At 34.8% G+C, this 16,389-nt stretch overlaps 1 protein-coding gene across 1 annotated transcript; it reads left to right on the top strand.

The window, feature by feature from the left end:
- The first annotated feature begins 10,913 nt into the window (after window positions 1–10,913).
- LOC113719604 (beta-glucuronosyltransferase GlcAT14A) lies at window positions 10,914–15,145 on the top strand. Its single transcript, XM_027244846.2, has 4 exons — window positions 10,914–11,848; window positions 13,803–13,878; window positions 13,969–14,084; window positions 14,179–15,145. Exons 1-4 carry the CDS (start codon window positions 11,341–11,343, stop codon window positions 14,691–14,693), a joined length of 1,215 nt encoding a protein of 404 aa, XP_027100647.1. The 5' UTR covers window positions 10,914–11,340; the 3' UTR covers window positions 14,694–15,145.
- The last annotated feature ends 1,244 nt before the right edge of the window (window positions 15,146–16,389 follow it).

Genomic DNA, 16,389 nt, shown 5'->3' with positions numbered 1-16,389 from the left:
CTGGCTCAAAATCTGGAACTTAAACATTCCACCAAAGGTCAGAATTTTTGTTTGGCGTGCATGCTCCGGTATCTTGCCTACGGGGCAGAATTTATCACAGCGGATTCAAAAAGAGGAACTGAGGTGCAACTGGTGTGGTTGTGATAAAGAGACTGATAAGCATATATTTTTCAATTGTGGCTTTGCTCGGGAAGTTTGGGAGAGTATGGGGATGCTGAAAATGATTTGCAGGCCTGCTACATCAAATTTTAAGGACAGGTTTGATTGCTTTTTGAATGCTCATGGCAACGAGCTAACAGAACTCATTGTGGTGACCATGTGGATGATTTGAAAAAGCAGGAACCAGTCTTTATTCGCAGGCAAAGCTGGAGATGCAACTCAGGTGGGTGATTACGCTAAGGCATTCTTGCAAGAGTACTGGCATATCCATAAGAGGCAAGCATCACGTCATTGTAAGGAGCAAACCAAATGGGTAGCACCTGATGAGGGTTATCTAAAACTTAACGTCGACGGAGCTTTCGATGCAGACGCAGCTGGTGTTGGTGTGGTGGTGAGGAATCACTTGGGTCAAGTGGAGGCTGCAATGGCTTCAAGGGTTGAAAGAGCATGCAGTGTTGAACACGTAGAATGCGTGGCTTTTCTCACAGCTTGGAGTTTGCAAGAGACTTTGGCATCTCGCACTTCTTACTCGAAGGGGACGCTCTAAATATTGTACAAAAGATTAACAGCAGGGAACCCGACTTGTCGTTGATAGGCAACCTAATCCATGGCATAAGATCTAAGTTGCATACTTTTGATTTTGTCAAAGTCAGTCATGTATGGAAGACCAATAACGTCCCCGCCCACATCATGTCAAAGGTGGCGTTAACTCTTGAGGGAAGTAGCGTCTGATTTGTAAATTTCCCCAAACCTGTTGCGGATGCTGCTTTTGTTGACTTGCAATGATTGGAGGTTCACTTTTTCAAAAAAAAAAAAGAATTCATCCAAACTTGGTTCACCAACTTAGTCAAACTAAACTTGAACAGTATTTTATGTATAATAACTTTCAAACTCAATAAAAAGCTCATTCAAACTAGGTTCGATTTGATCTAGTAAAAGTTCATTCGAACTTGGTTTACAACCTAGTTAAGCTAAACTTGAATAGTATTTTATATTCGATAACTTTCAAACTCAATAAAACAAAGGGATAATTGCAGAAACCTCCCCTGAGGTTTCTGATATTTGCACTGACCTCCCCTGTGGTTTGAAAAATTACACTGACCTCCCTTGAGGTTACTAATCCTTTACAAATTTAGTCCAAACGATTAAAATATTATTTTTAGGAGTGAAATTAGAATTTTGTACCAGATTTGCCCTTTGTGCTACATATCCAATGAATGACAAAGTACTATAAATCAATTAATAATTAATAAATTTTAAGGAGTATAATTTATGGGTAAAAACGCATTACTCATTTAAAGTACCAGTTCTTTACGAGTATTTTACTTTCAAATATTTAATTTATGATAAATATATCAATATTTGTAAGTAAAATTCAAAAATTGTTATAGTAATATTCTTGCAAAAAGGAAATCGAAAGGTTATTTATTTAATTTTTTTAAAAAAATAAATGACCCATAGTATTAATTTTTTATGACTTTCATCCATTACACGAGTAAAGTATTCGCTCTTTATGTGCATTTTATTCTGAATCATTTAATTTATGTTAAATACATAAATGTTTGTAACTAAAATTGAAAAAGTGTTATATTAATATTTTTACGGAAGAGAGATTGGTAGGTTTTGTATTTAACAAAAATTAAATATTTGAAAGTAAATACAAATCTGTATTTGAGCGTAAACATTTGTATTAAATTAAATGTTTGAAAGTAAAATACCCTTAAAGAACCGGTACTTTAAATAGTTACCGACTCTTTATAGGCAAACACGTATTACTCATTTAAAGTATCGGTTTTTTACGGATATTTTACTTTCAAACATTTAATTTATGATAAATATATCAATGTTTGTTAGTAAATTTCAAAAAGTGTTACAGTAATATTCTTGCAAAAAGGAAATCGGTAGGTTATTTATTTAATATAAATTAAATATTTTTTTTAATAATGACCCATAAAGTATTAATTCTTTATGGCTTTCATCCATTACATGAGTAAAGTATTGGCTCTTTATGGATATTTTATTCTGAATCATTTAATTTATGTTAAATACATAAATGTTTGTAACTAAAATTGAAAAAGTATTATATTAATATTTTTACGGAAAAGAGATTGATAGTTTTTGTATTTAACAAAAATTAAATATTTGAAAGTAAATACAAATAAGTATTTGAGCGTAAATATTTGTATTAAATTAAATGTTTGAAAGTAAAATACCCATAAAGAGCCGGCACTTTAAATAGGTAATGCATATTTGCCTATAAACTATACTCCTTAAAATTTATTAATTGTTAATTGATTTGTAGTATTTTGTCATTCATTGGACATGTAGTACAAAGGACAAATTTGGTAAAAAATTCTAATTTCACTCCCTAAAACAATAGTTTAATCATTTGGACTGAATTTGCAAAGGATTAGTAACCTCATGGGAGGTCAGTGTAATTTTTCAAACTACAGGAGAGGTCAGTGCAAATGTCAGAACCCTCAGGGGTGATTTATGCAATTATCCCTAAAAAAAACTCATTCAAAACTCGGTTGGATAAATAAATACACCAAACTCGAATAAAATTTCAAGTTTGTTAAAATAATCAAATATATTTTGATTAAACTTTTAAATTTTTTTTTAATTAGGAAATTTTGAATCCAATATCTCTTACTAACAATCTCTCCCATCTTACCATCCAATCTAACCCTTCTCTAACTTGTTTACTCCCCCAAATGAGGTTTAGAATAATAACAACATTGAAGTAATTATACGATAATTATTATTTCCACAAGTAAACAACTACAGTATTAAAAATGAAATTAGTGTAGATTATACACACTTTTTTCATACCAACGATTGTAAAAATTCTTTTTTTTTTTGTTTTTAACCAGTACTTGATTTTCATTTTGAATATGTCATTATATAGTAGGCGATAACTGTAAGCTGTGCGATAATTATAAACTTCAAGAGCCTTAGAGGCAATGTAAAGGAAAAAGGAAAATTTAGAAATTTTAAAGGGTGCAATTATAGTGCAAGATTCCTTGTCTGGATTGTGGTTTCTGCAGAAATTTTTTTTACTTTTTCCATGAACATATTTTTTAATCACCTTTTTATCTCGTATACATCAAATTGTTAAAGTGCATTTTTCTATAAAAACTCCTAAAAGTAGCAATCCAAATGAAAAATTTTTCAAACCAATTTTAAGAGTTCTTTAAAGTTGTGGGGTTGAATGTGGCTTAGCCTGTGAGAACCCGTAACTTTTTCATTTTCTAGGTTTTATTATTTTTCTTGGTTTGTTTTCTGCATTTTCGTGATTAGGAAAAATTCTAGATACTTTTAAGGAGCAGATATAGTTTTTAGATGATTTTTCTAATATCGAATAGATTTTGAGAAATTAAGAGCGTATACCGGACGTGGGACCCACTAGTGCGAAAAGTTCAGAAAAATTCGGCCAACTAGGTTAAGTTTTGGATACTGTAATTAATTTATCGGGTGTTAAGAGATAAGTAGAGGATGCTAAGTGGATTGGTATGAGGGAGACAAAAGTTAGGCAAACATTAAATGAGGTGACAAGTGTCACCATAGGATTGGTTCTTACATAAGACCACTATTCACCTTTTTCTATTTGACCAAATAAATCACAAAATTAACCAAAATTTCACCATTTTCTCTTCTCTAGTGGCCGGCTCTTACTCTCAAGAAAGAAAGAAAGAAAACTCTCCAAGTTGCTTTAATCTTTGCTCCAATCTTCTAAATCAACCATTAGATTTTGTTTTTGCTCCATAGAAACACTTAAGGAAGTGATAGTGAGGTGTTGTGTGGAGTTATTTGGCAAGCTAAGAGGACTACTTGCTCTCTCTCTCTTGTTTCTAAGGTGAGTTGTGAAGAACCACCCTCCTCCCTTTATTGATGCTTAAATCATGATTAGTGGTAGCATGAGATGCAAGTTTATGGATTATTTCTTGATTTGTGATTGAAGTGATGAAGTTTTATTATTTTTTGGGATTTTCTGTTTTAATATGAACATGATTGTGTGGCTATATATGATGATTGGAAATGGTATATAATGACTCTAGAAGGTGGAAAAAGTGGATAATTGCAACCAATTTTTGATTTGGAAGAAATTGTAGAAAGTTAGGGTTTTATTGGGAACATTCTGCCCGGTTTTGTAGGAATGAGATTTTAGAGGTGCCTGCAAAATTTCAGGTCAATCGGAGTAGCGTAGCTTGAGAAAAGTCGAAATTACCCTTACTGTTTTGGTTTTACCCGAATTTGGGAATTGCTTCTGTAATTGGTTATTTTGGCTAGGAATGCTTCCGAATTGGTTGTCGAGGTCTTCTGATGAAATGTAGCCTTGTTTCTTAGCTTTCAGTTGGTTTGGGAATTTCTGGATTTGGACTTGGATAGCCTGATTTATGATGTTTCCGTTAGAATGCGTTCTGTGAATCTATTTTTGTGATTCTGGTGTAGTATCTTGCATTTTTGACCTGGTTACACTCGAAATTGGGTTGAGTGACCTTCTGTAATGTTGTAGCCCTATCTCTTAGCTTCGAAACGGTGGGTCTTGCACCTTCATCCGATAATCGTAGTGTCTTTGGTGCCATTATCGCAAAATGAGGTCGAAAACTATTTTTTTCAGGGTTACAACTAGTTTCATTTCCGGATTTTCTGGTTTTCCCTAATGCTTGTATATGCTTATGGAACCCTATTGGAGTAGTATTTGGCATTGGTTTATGATTTGTAATCGAGTCTTATTGTGTGTATTTGAATAGTTTAGGGCTCGACTTTCATATCCGGTTATTTCCTAGCTAAATTTTGTACTTGAATGCCATTAAGCCTAGTGAACGGCTTTTGGGAATGAGATTATTTTTGTACGAGATGTTGGGACTGATTTGAGGAAATAATGAAGCCATGATGGCTGGAAAATAGGTAAACACAAGGGATATGCTGCCGAAATTTTACTTGAAGGCTAGTTGGATTTACTTGTGATTTGAGTGAAGGGCTTTTGGGTTGTTTGAGCCTAGGTCTTCATGTTACCTTTTCGTTTCCAAAAAATCATGTTTTGCACCCTTGCTTTAGTAATTATTTGGCGAGGTATACGACTGGTAGTCAAGCCTCACATATACTCGATTTTTTAAAGTGGAACCTTCAATTGTTTTCCTTGGATTATTTTAGGGTTTCTTGGTGATTAAAACTCTCTTTTGGGAGGTATCTGTACTGACCCCGGTGAGTGTTCCACTACCTGCTACCCGTTATGTGAAATATCTGAATATCTGAAATACTTGATTTATGATTGTTGGAGCCAAATACTGTTTTGATAAAAGGGAGGCGAGGGTGTACTTTATCACACTCGTTCTCTTGTCTGTTCATATGCCAATTTTGAACGCGTATCTGAATCTGCTATATGTATCTGTATCTGTTATCTGTATCTGTTATCTGTATCTGTATCTGTTATCTGTATCTGTTATCTGTATCTGTTCTGACGTCGTTTGGAAGCTTGTATCCAACGACCTTTCTGTGACCTCTGAACTCAACACCTGTGGCCAGTTACTCGAGTCGGGCCGGCAAGGGCCTGGTCGATTAGATAACGAACCACGGTAGTCTGTTTTGGGATCTTTGGGTATTGAGACCCTTGATTCCGGTATACTCGAGTATTACCAATTCTGATCTGATTGGATTTCGGGCCCGGTGGGGGTATGTGAGGTGGAAGGAGTCGAAGAAAGTGGAGTCTACGGTATTGGTTACTTCTGTAACGTTGACGGAGTGTCAACTGTTATTTCGATCAAGTTTCGGTGAAGCGAATGGGAATTTGGCTCCTGAGAGCCACCCGTATCCTTTCTGTCTATGGTGTTGGTTCACTTCTTTATTTGATGCACATATATGATTAATTGAATATGAAGTTCCATGTTTCTTACCGCTATATGTCTGGTACCTCATTGAGCGCAAGCTCACCCCTTTCCGTTCTTTTTTGTTTTCCTTACAGGAAAATAAATACTTTTGGACTGGATTTGACAATTGGTTGCCGAATTGAGCTAGTTGGACATATCTTTTGTATAGCTCATTGATTGAAACCCTAAATGTATTTCTGGGTCCGTTTCCCTTTTGATTTGGCAAACCATACTTGTATCCACTTTTGAATCACTTTGGTATGCCACTTTGGATTGTATCTGCTAAATTTCAACATGTAAATATTTGTTTGATATTTGGTTGGATTTTGACGTGTCGGTTACTATTCATGACCGACTCCGGTTTCATTTTTTTTTATTTTGACATTTTGACTTGTTTACGCGCGTTTGTATGTTCCGGAACGTATTAGATCGCTTTAAACTGAAAGACTGAATCCCGGCGAGAGTTGGGCAGGCGGTCCGCCGAACCCTTTGGTTCGCCTTAAGGTGAGGTGGGGCTGTCACATAGCCACTGCTCCTAAGTGTGGTACTATATTGTTATGCCTGTCAATGGGTCGGGTTTGGGTCGGAATTGAAAATTTCGGATCTAAATCCGTTTTAATGTAGTAGGCCCGAATCCAACCCATATATCCGACGAGTCTTGAGGTTAAAGTCTTGAAACCGGATCCAACGTGTCCCAGATCGGGTCTAGGTCTACCCGAAAAGAAAAGCCCAAATAAAAATAAGATCCGGACCTACCTACATATTAAGAAGTTTGCAAAAATGAATTACAATCATTCCAAAATCAATCACAAATCAAATAACAAAACTAAATCACAAATAATTTGCAATAGTCATCCAAAATTAACCACAAATCAATTTACAAAGTCATTACTAAATTGTTAATTTGGTAAAAGAATGTATTTAGAAATATTTATATCTTACGATTATTAATATATTGTCCGGATACAAGTCACAATTCTATATTCCATATCCTACCCGCTATTTTGTTAGAGAAAATGGGGTACGGGTTCGAATTCGGGTATCAAAATTATTTTTTAACCTGTACCCAGAAAAAATTATCGAGCCGGGTTGGGTCCGGATCCAAACCTGATTTGTTGACAGCCCTATATATTTCCGGTGTAGGCAATGGTGAAATTCTGTCTGCACTATTCAAGTGAACAAATCAATATAAGGGAATTTTAGTTCTACTTCCGAGATCAACAATTTTGTACTCCTAAGTACTAATTCTCTGAGGTCCGATGCTACTCAACATTTTGGGCAACTAAGAATTTGCCAAAAGTTCTAATCTGAATTCCAACTGTAGGAACTGGATGATGCGGACCATTTTTGTGCAGAAAGTGAAAACTTGGTATTTGTCAGACACCTGTAGTAAAGAATACACTTGTTGTTTACGGATCCAAAGTTTGTTGTTCCATTATTGGTATTGTTTTGTATTGATTGACAACTATTGAGGTGCCTCTCCATACTAATCATATTTATCGCATGGCTTGAATGAGTAGTTCGAACACTTCAAGTAATATTTTCATGGATATTCTGAAACAAGACACGCAAGAAAGAAGACACTTCTGCAATATTTAGATACTTGAAGCGTGAAAGTTGGAATAAATGGGGTATGCAGATGAGTTCTTTCGTTTATTTAACTACACACATGCACAATATTCTTTTTCATTTTTTGTTTTTTGGTTAAGCACAATTAATCTCTTTAAAGTATATCTCATTTTCAATTTACTTCCTAATCTTTTTTCTATCTCGTTTTATTTCCTATTGGACAAAATTACCCTCTATTATTCTAAATTCTTAACTTTTGTTTTTTCTTTCCTTTTTGTCCCTCTTTTATTTTCTTTGTCTCTTTTTTCTTTGTTTACTTCTTCTTCGTTCCTGCAAGAAATTTCATTTTAGTTATTGAAACTAAAAAAGAGGGATTGTAAAGATTTATGTTTTCCTCAAATGATCACAAAATATTAAAACCCTTTCGTCAAAGTACCATTTTTTGACCCTTCAATTCTTTTGCTTTTTCCCTTCCTATCCCAGTTTCTCATTTTTTTTCAAGAAAACAGCACAAGATGAAATTATAACCTGATTAATGATCATTAATTACAATTTACGATACATGACATCATACAAAGATCGAAATTAGTTTTTAATGCCTTTTAAAGTTTCATGTAGAAACCCAATTACAAACTTTAGATAAAGTTTTCTATTTGGAAGCATGGGAGAGAGAAGAAAATAGAAAGAGAAAAAGAAATAATGGAGGGGAAAAAATGGAAAGAAAAAATCAATGAAAAGTCAAAATAACGGAAGGATAATTTTGTCCGAAAGGAAGTTAAGTGACAAAATTTTAAGGTTAGGGGTTAAGGTGAAAAATAGGATATATCTTAAGGGGATTATTTGTAATTAACTTCTTTTTTTTTTTACAAAATAAAGAAAAATTCTCAAGAGTAGTTTACTTCAAAAGATGGCTGTGAGAGTTTTATCCTTATTTTCCCACAAGGGAAAACATTTCAGTTTTATTTTCTTTATATACAAATAAGGAAATCACATAATTTGTATTCCCTACTCAAATTGTAATTGTTTTGTGTAAATCCATATGTAAGGCCATATGGCTATTCCACCCCTGTGCTACATAAAACACTCATTTTGTGTATATTATTGTATTGAAAATTACGTTTTACATATTTTGGATTTCATGGTGAGGTATGTTAAACTCTATGTGAGGATATTAACTTGTAAGATTAAGCACTCTTCCAATTATTATTATTTTTTTAAAAAATAAAATCAATGCGTTCTTCTGGTTTTAAAAATTAAGAGGTAATGTAAAAGTATTTAACAAAATACCGTTTTGATTTTTTAAGAATTCGAATCCTTTAATTATACACTAACAAATTATGTATCGATTAAGTCGTTCTTCAATGATAAAATTCTTTTCTAGATGGCTTATTCTGTTATCGGATAGTTTTACAACTTCATTTCAATCTTCAGTATGCTTCACAAAAAGTTAAAAAAATATATATATATCTTTAGCTCTACTAAAATAAGCGATTTGTTCACTATAGTCTACATGGTAACATGTAAGGAAAAAATGACTTCAAGTTTTCATTCAGGCACGAAAATTATAGAGCAAGAAATTCCTGTACTTCTGTTAAATTAATTTTTTAGAAAAATTGAAAGATTTTTTGTTCAAAATTTCTAGAAAATCTTTTATTTTTCTTGGTAGGAATCCAGAAAACTTTTGGTCTCTTTTCCTGTAAGAGAAAAATTGGAGAGTTCTGACTGATGGCGTTTAATCTTTGTCAAGTTTGAAAGGCCCAAAGAAATCATCCCGCTATGGTAGACCTAGTCAGCTTGCACTGCTGTATTTATCAATTTTATATATTATTTTTATTACTATTTTTTAGAGTTTTTTGATATATATAATATAAAAAAATAATTAAAATATATTCACTAAAAACTTAAAAAGTTTTGAATAAAAAAAATTAGAAAATTGAATTCTAAACTCATAATTAGAACCCATCATGAATTAATAGCTCTTCGCCAGTCTTGGTAAGCTATTGTGCTCATATAACATCGAACCCATGGTTAAATATGGATTTCTTGCTCCAATAACTAAGCAATTACGTCAAGAAAATATAACTTATCTTTGCTTCGATCATTGGTGAGATCAGAACATTTGGTATTAGTACATTATAGCAATAGAAAAGGATTATTATGGAAGATTGTGGGGACATAAATCTCGTTGTCCTCGTAAACCTAACATGCATTTAATCCAAAATCTACCTGGCACATGACCTCCCAACAGATTAAGAAATATTTTATCCAGATTAATCTTGATTAATGCTTTAAAATATAGGATTTTGGCAGGGAAGAATATTCCCTAAGGATGTTACACAACGTGAAATCAACACAAAAAACAAAATTCACTTTGCTTCAGAAATTTCTTTGGTGGAAAATGATAAGTAAACTGTGCCTGAAGAAATGGCATAATAGAGAGTTAATTATTTTGGGATTAGTTAGGACCTCAAAGTTTACACTTAAATAAACCTAGCTCCGGTACTTATCACTTATAACTACTTAAACATCTTTGAGTAGTAGTATTTTTAACGTAAGATTAGATATCACATTTCCTTGGTAATGGAAACTTGCCACTTTAATACGTTAAGAAAACATGCTACCAGGTAAAAAAAGAGTTCAACTTAGGATGGTCAGTTGGCTTTAGTGGAAAAGCATTTTTTGGGTAAATTTCTCCTTTTGGCAAATCTAATCCCTATCTTATTCTTAGAGGGGTGCTAAAATTTCATTAATTGGTAGTATTAATTTTCAACATAAAAACTCTTACTTTTCAAACATAGTGAAGATGAAATTCTTCTCTCTCGTCATAATCTTGAATGTTGGTGACACAAAAGAGGATTCCAAATCATTGACTTGCAAGGTTTTCAACTTTTATAGCTACTTATAGCAACATATGGCCCAACTTGTATCCTTTTTCTTTTTAAACCTCATAATCCTTTATTTTGAAGGGTTTTGTATATTAGTGTTTAACGAACGCTCGTTTAATACACCTAAATAACATCTAATTTATCATATAAATTCACACGTCCATAATTATCATCCTATCTTGCATTTTTACGCTTTCCTTAATTAACAACATTACGTCCAATGTTAATCTTATGATCCATATTAACCGCATTAATAGTTGCTTTTGAAAGAATATTTTTACTCTCTCTTTTTGCATATGTCCAAAACTTTTAATCCTTAAATCAATAATTATGCTGGCTTGGGACAAAAACTATAATACAGTCTTTGTAAAGTGTGAGTGAATGTGAAAACATTAATAAGTAGGTGCTTCCCCACAAGTAGTAAAGTTTCCGTTTTTATTACAAAACACGGTCACTCTTGCAAAATGCACAGATTTGGTGTGTTCATCTCTCCAACCACCTAAACTAAATCCCACCGCCAGCTCTGCTGCTCTCCTTCAAAGTTCAAACCCTAACCATTTACTTCTTCTTCAGAATCACACAGTAATCTACCCAGAAAAACACACACTACATTCCACGGGATCAGATTCCAAAAACTTAAAAATAGCACATCAGAATTCAAGGAGATCCTGCCCAAAAATGACATTCATGTCCTTAAAAATCCAAACTTTACCATCCCAGATTATAAAAATCCAATCTTTATCATCGCAGATAATCAAAATCCAATCCTTTTGCATTTCTGCTTAGCAATTCTCATCATCTCATTCCATGCTCCAAAGGGTTCTTCCAGATCTTTTTGACAGTTTTGTAGAATTATTATGGGTGTGGGGGCGGAAAAGAAATGGCTTTTTGCACTGTTTTCTGCTGCATTCCTATCATTCCTCATATTTATCTCATCAATTTGCGGTCTAAGCTCATCTTTCTACTCATATTCCTCTCAGAAACCTTATACTTTATCAGTCGACCGTGGCCCCGGCCATCCGCCTGCTTTTGCTTATTATATCTCCGGTGGCCGAGGCGATGCGAATCGGATTTTTAGGCTTTTTTTAGCTGTTTATCATCCCAGGAATAGGTACTTATTGCACATTGGTGCAGATGGGTCGGATATTGAAAGGAAAAAATTAGGGGCAATGGTGAATTCTGTTCCTGCTGTCAGGGCGTTTGGGAATGTAGATGTAATTGGGAAGCCTGATCCTGTTACTTACATGGGGTCTAGTAATATAGCTGCTGTTTTACGGGCTGCTGCGATTTTGTTGAAGGTGGATAAGGGATGGGATTGGTTTATTACCCTCAGTGCCTTGGATTATCCATTGATTACTCAAGATGGTATGATTTAGTTTTGCATTTCCGAATGCGTTTCATATTTGGCTTTTTCTTTTTTTGTTTGTCGAAAGATTTTTTGTTTTATTTCTTTGATTGGTAATGCTATGTTTGAATGAAAGGTGTGGTGAATTTTGCTATCTGTAGCTCAATAGGGATTCGTATCTGTTTGATCTGCTTGTAAACTCAAGGAAGTAACGGTTCCTTTGGGATAGAACTAGTTTTTGTTGTTGTAGTACAGTATGCTCAAATTGCAGAGCGACATTGTTTATAAATATCCCGAGGTTATGCTTTACATTGCTGGCCTGTTCGTATGGAACTTTGCTTGTACTTTAGTATCTAGGTCTAACAAGTTGTGATCTTTTTCTACTGCTCTTTTGTCTATCTGGACTTGCCTATGCCTTGATTATTTTTGAATTTGCTGTATATGATCTAACCTTGTAATAGATTCAAACATTGTGCATAAATGTCGAATGATCAGTGAGGTTACGAATTGGAGACAAATATTTTAATACATGGCTTGTCAGGATGGTTAGAATTTGTACTTGCTATTGCCTTCTTTTCTTTCTCATATTTTTTATGGTGCGGATAAATGAGACATGAATATTGAAATCGCTTTGTTTTTCAATGACGTTTAAACAATTGTCTATACTTGAACGGTTACAAAATTTAGGACATATAGATGTAGGCTTTTTGGATAACTGTTGATGCTAGAGAGTCGCATTTTTTTGGGTGAGATGAGCAGAATAATGCCATTTTTGCTTAAAGTGTAACTATGGGTTAGTCTGGACAAGTTGCTATTTTGCTTTGGCCTTTGTGGCAGTATGGACTTTTACACTTCTTAGGTGATCAGTTTTCCACTTGGTTTGCGTATCTGGTGCACAACTGATACATGAAGATTACTTTCTAAATTGGTCGTACCATGACCTGCTGTTACTTTCTAAATTGGTCGTACCATGACCTGCTGCTATGCCTCTTATACCATATCATACCTTTTGCATTTGGTTAATGTTCTTAGCTGCTGATTTAGATTATAACAACTTATATCACTGATTTAGTTTCAGATATATTTTTGGTGCTAGCATGAGGTAAGATGCATGTGGTGTATGCCATTCCTTTGCACTTTGGACTGAATTTGGAGTAGCTTCGTGATGATGCTGAAATGTATTAATTTAGTGATGATGGAATGGAAAAACCCATGCATTCAGTTGAGCCTTTTCTTTTGTCTTGATTGTCCTTTTTTTCACCCCTCCTGTTTTATTGTTATCTCTCTCTCTGTCTCTCTTTTGGGGTGGGGGTGAATGGCAAGCTTGGTGCTATTATAGCATAAGCCAGAAACCAGTGTGATTATTCATATAGGATGTGATGAGGGCTGTCCAAAGTGCTGCTCTGCATCTTGTTTTTCACTGGTGAAGGCTGTTATGCATGAGAGATGATGACTACCACTTGTGTAGAAGTTGGAAGCATTTTTGGACCTTCATGGTCCAATAGTATCTGGGTTATGGAGTGAAGATTTAGAAAGAAACAGATCAAGCATTGGGTACTTGTGCAGCAGGATAAAAGGCCCCTGCAGTTCTAACTGAGGACTTAGTGGTAGACATATTATGCTCTATATCTGATTGAAGTCCTAGTAATAGAGTTTCATTGTGACTGATAAGTCAGTCCTAGATGTCAAGAAAACTGCTGAGTACTAGCATGATAAAGTTGTTGCTGCTCTTTAGTTCCTTAGTGTCGTTGATTAGATGAAGTCCTGCTCCTGCACTTTGCTCTATGTCTTCTCTGGATGTTTGGTATTATTATTAATCATCTTCTTGGTCATAAATATCTTGATTGTCTTCATAACACCTTTTTACATGGTTATCAGGAATACCTTATCTTCTTATTTGCTTGTTCATTGTAGTAGGTTGTGTTTCTATTTACCTTGTGCTGATTATCAAATGCTTTTCTAATGTGCTTTCAGACTTATCCCATGTGTTCTCATCTGTTAGGAGAGACCTGAATTTCATTGACCACACCAGTGACCTCGGGTGGAAAGGGTAGGCAAACCCTTGTTGCTGTTTTTAGTCGTGAGAATATATTCGTTCCAACCAATGCCTAAACAATGTTTTTCAATGATGTTATCATAGGGGTCAAAGAATTGAGCCAATTGTGGTTGATCCAGGGATATACTTGGCAAGAAGGACACAGATCTTCCATGCAACCGAAAAGCGGCCAATGCCTGATGCTTTCCGAGTTTTTACAGGCAAGTTGCTGCTTGTGCATTTAATGGATAATGAGATTTCATAAAGAATGTAGATAGTAATCAATTACTCATTTAAAGCTCTTTTGTTTTCCAGGTTCACCATGGGTCATGTTGAGCAGATCTTTCCTTGAGTTCTGCATTTTTGGTTGGGATAATCTCCCTCGGACCATTTTAATGTATGTTACGAATACAATGTTGTCTGAAGAAGTCTACTTCCATACAGTTATTTGCAACTCACATGAATTCAAGAACACGACTGTCAATGGTGACCTAAGATATTTTGTTTGGGATGACCCACCTAAAATGGAGCCCCACTTCCTCAGCACATCAGATTATGAGGGGATGGTTCAGAGTGGTGCTGCTTTCGCCAGACAGTTTGCAAAAGATGACCCGGTGTTGGACATGGTTGATGAGAAGATCCTCAAACGTGGCAGTAACCGACCTACGCCTGGGGCGTGGTGCACAGGGCGGAACAAATGGTTGACGGATCCTTGCTCTCAATGGGGTAATGTCAATGTTTTGAAGCCAGGTCCTCATTTCAAGAAGCTATCAAAGTCTTTAAGTAAGCTTCTTGAAGAATGGAAATCAGAGTCAAATCAGTGCAGATAGCAGCATACGGGAAGGAAAACAATTGAAATTGACTAATCTTCAAATCCATCGGTTCAGAAGGAACCTTTATCTTCCTCATTTTTTGGGGATTCTTCTGATCAAAGGTTTCTTCATTGGTTATAGTGAGGGATAAAGATGAAGCAGACAGGCTAGCCAAATTCTTTCCTTAGTTTTAGGGCTCAGTTACAACTTTGGTGCCAGTTATGCCACAATGACAGAGTCACGCCAAAGTCCTTTGATCCATAAGAGGAATCCCCCAGTCTATTATCCATATATATCATGTTGTAACTTCTGCTAATTTTTGTCGGAATTTTGCAAGGGTCGAGGCACCAAACAAATTCATCATCTGAGCCATGTAATCTGTATGCTGTTTTTAGTTGGATTGCCTTAGTATCATAATGTTGAGCATAATCTTTATATTGCAATGAGAAAGTGACACCGGAATTCTGTTAGCAGATTGTATGGAACATTACGAGTTCAGTGCTGGGATGTTCATTTTAGTGAGTTTTTCTAGCATTAGTCCTTCATGCCTTCGATGTCGTGAGAATGAAGAATCAAAATTTCGTATCAAGAAATTGGAAATGATCAGATTCCACCGAGACAAAAGTTAGAAGCGAGGAGAAAAAGAATGTGTGCATACATTTGTCTTGCGAAAATAAGTAGCAGACATGTTGGTAAATCATATGCAGAAAGGCTCTCTAAAATAGCATTGAAGGTTGGGTATTCGCAATATGTGGAATCATTTACTACTAAACAGTTGCTTTGTGAAAGAGAGAGAACTTGCCGGACAAGAAATCCTTGTTTCAGTGCTCCGACAGGTAGGCATCATCAACCAATTTCCTCTAGAGGAGTTGGCCACCGCATAGATTTTGGAGGTAGAAGATTAAGGGTTTAAATCCTACCTCTCGTCAATGTGTCAGTATATGTGACTTCTTCTAAATTCATACGAGTGCGTGGGCCAAAGTTTTAATTTCGTCAAGTAGAATTTAGATCTAAATGTTAGATCCAAACTAAATATTAGTCGAATTTGGGTTTATTAGAGTCAGGTTCGATTAAGACTCCACCTGTATATGAATATAATTCTATAAATAAAATATATACTAATATTTATAATAATAATAAGTATACATATTATAATATAAAATGTTAATCATTTATATATAAATTTATAGTAATTCATAATTATTAAATATACATTATACATAATTATATATTTAATTATGAATTTGAATCGAGAGCGATTTAAGCCCAAAATTCATATAATAGTATGAGTTAAGGTTGAGCCTGTTAATTTAAGCTCAAAGTCCGAAAGTTCGAAACTCAAAAATTTGTATAATTTGTGAGCCTATAACTGAACTTGCCAAAATCCGACTCAGAAAGTGCAATTGATACTCCCGCCCTGAACATCTTTAACAATTCACACTAATTGATGTCATTAAAGTGGCAGGCAACACCAAGGCAACCAAAAACACTTACATGCTACTGTAGATTGTACGTGCTCAAGCACATAAATTTCTGTCCTCAATGGCCAATTTACCTTTGTTATTTGTCTTTTGCTCAGACAAAAAGTTTAAGACGACAGGAGACTTGTTCAAGGTCAAGCATGTCATCAATGCACTAGTCGACTCACCGTCACTTTTACCAGAGGAAACTTTTTGGCAGGCCCCTAAACTATTTATTTTGTGCGGCTTTGATT

Source organism: Coffea arabica, chromosome 11e (assembly GCF_036785885.1).
Source record: "Coffea arabica cultivar ET-39 chromosome 11e, Coffea Arabica ET-39 HiFi, whole genome shotgun sequence".
NCBI lineage: Eukaryota > Viridiplantae > Streptophyta > Magnoliopsida > Gentianales > Rubiaceae > Coffea > Coffea arabica.
Note: the sequence above shows the minus strand (reverse complement) of the source record. Positions and strands in the feature narration are given on the sequence as shown.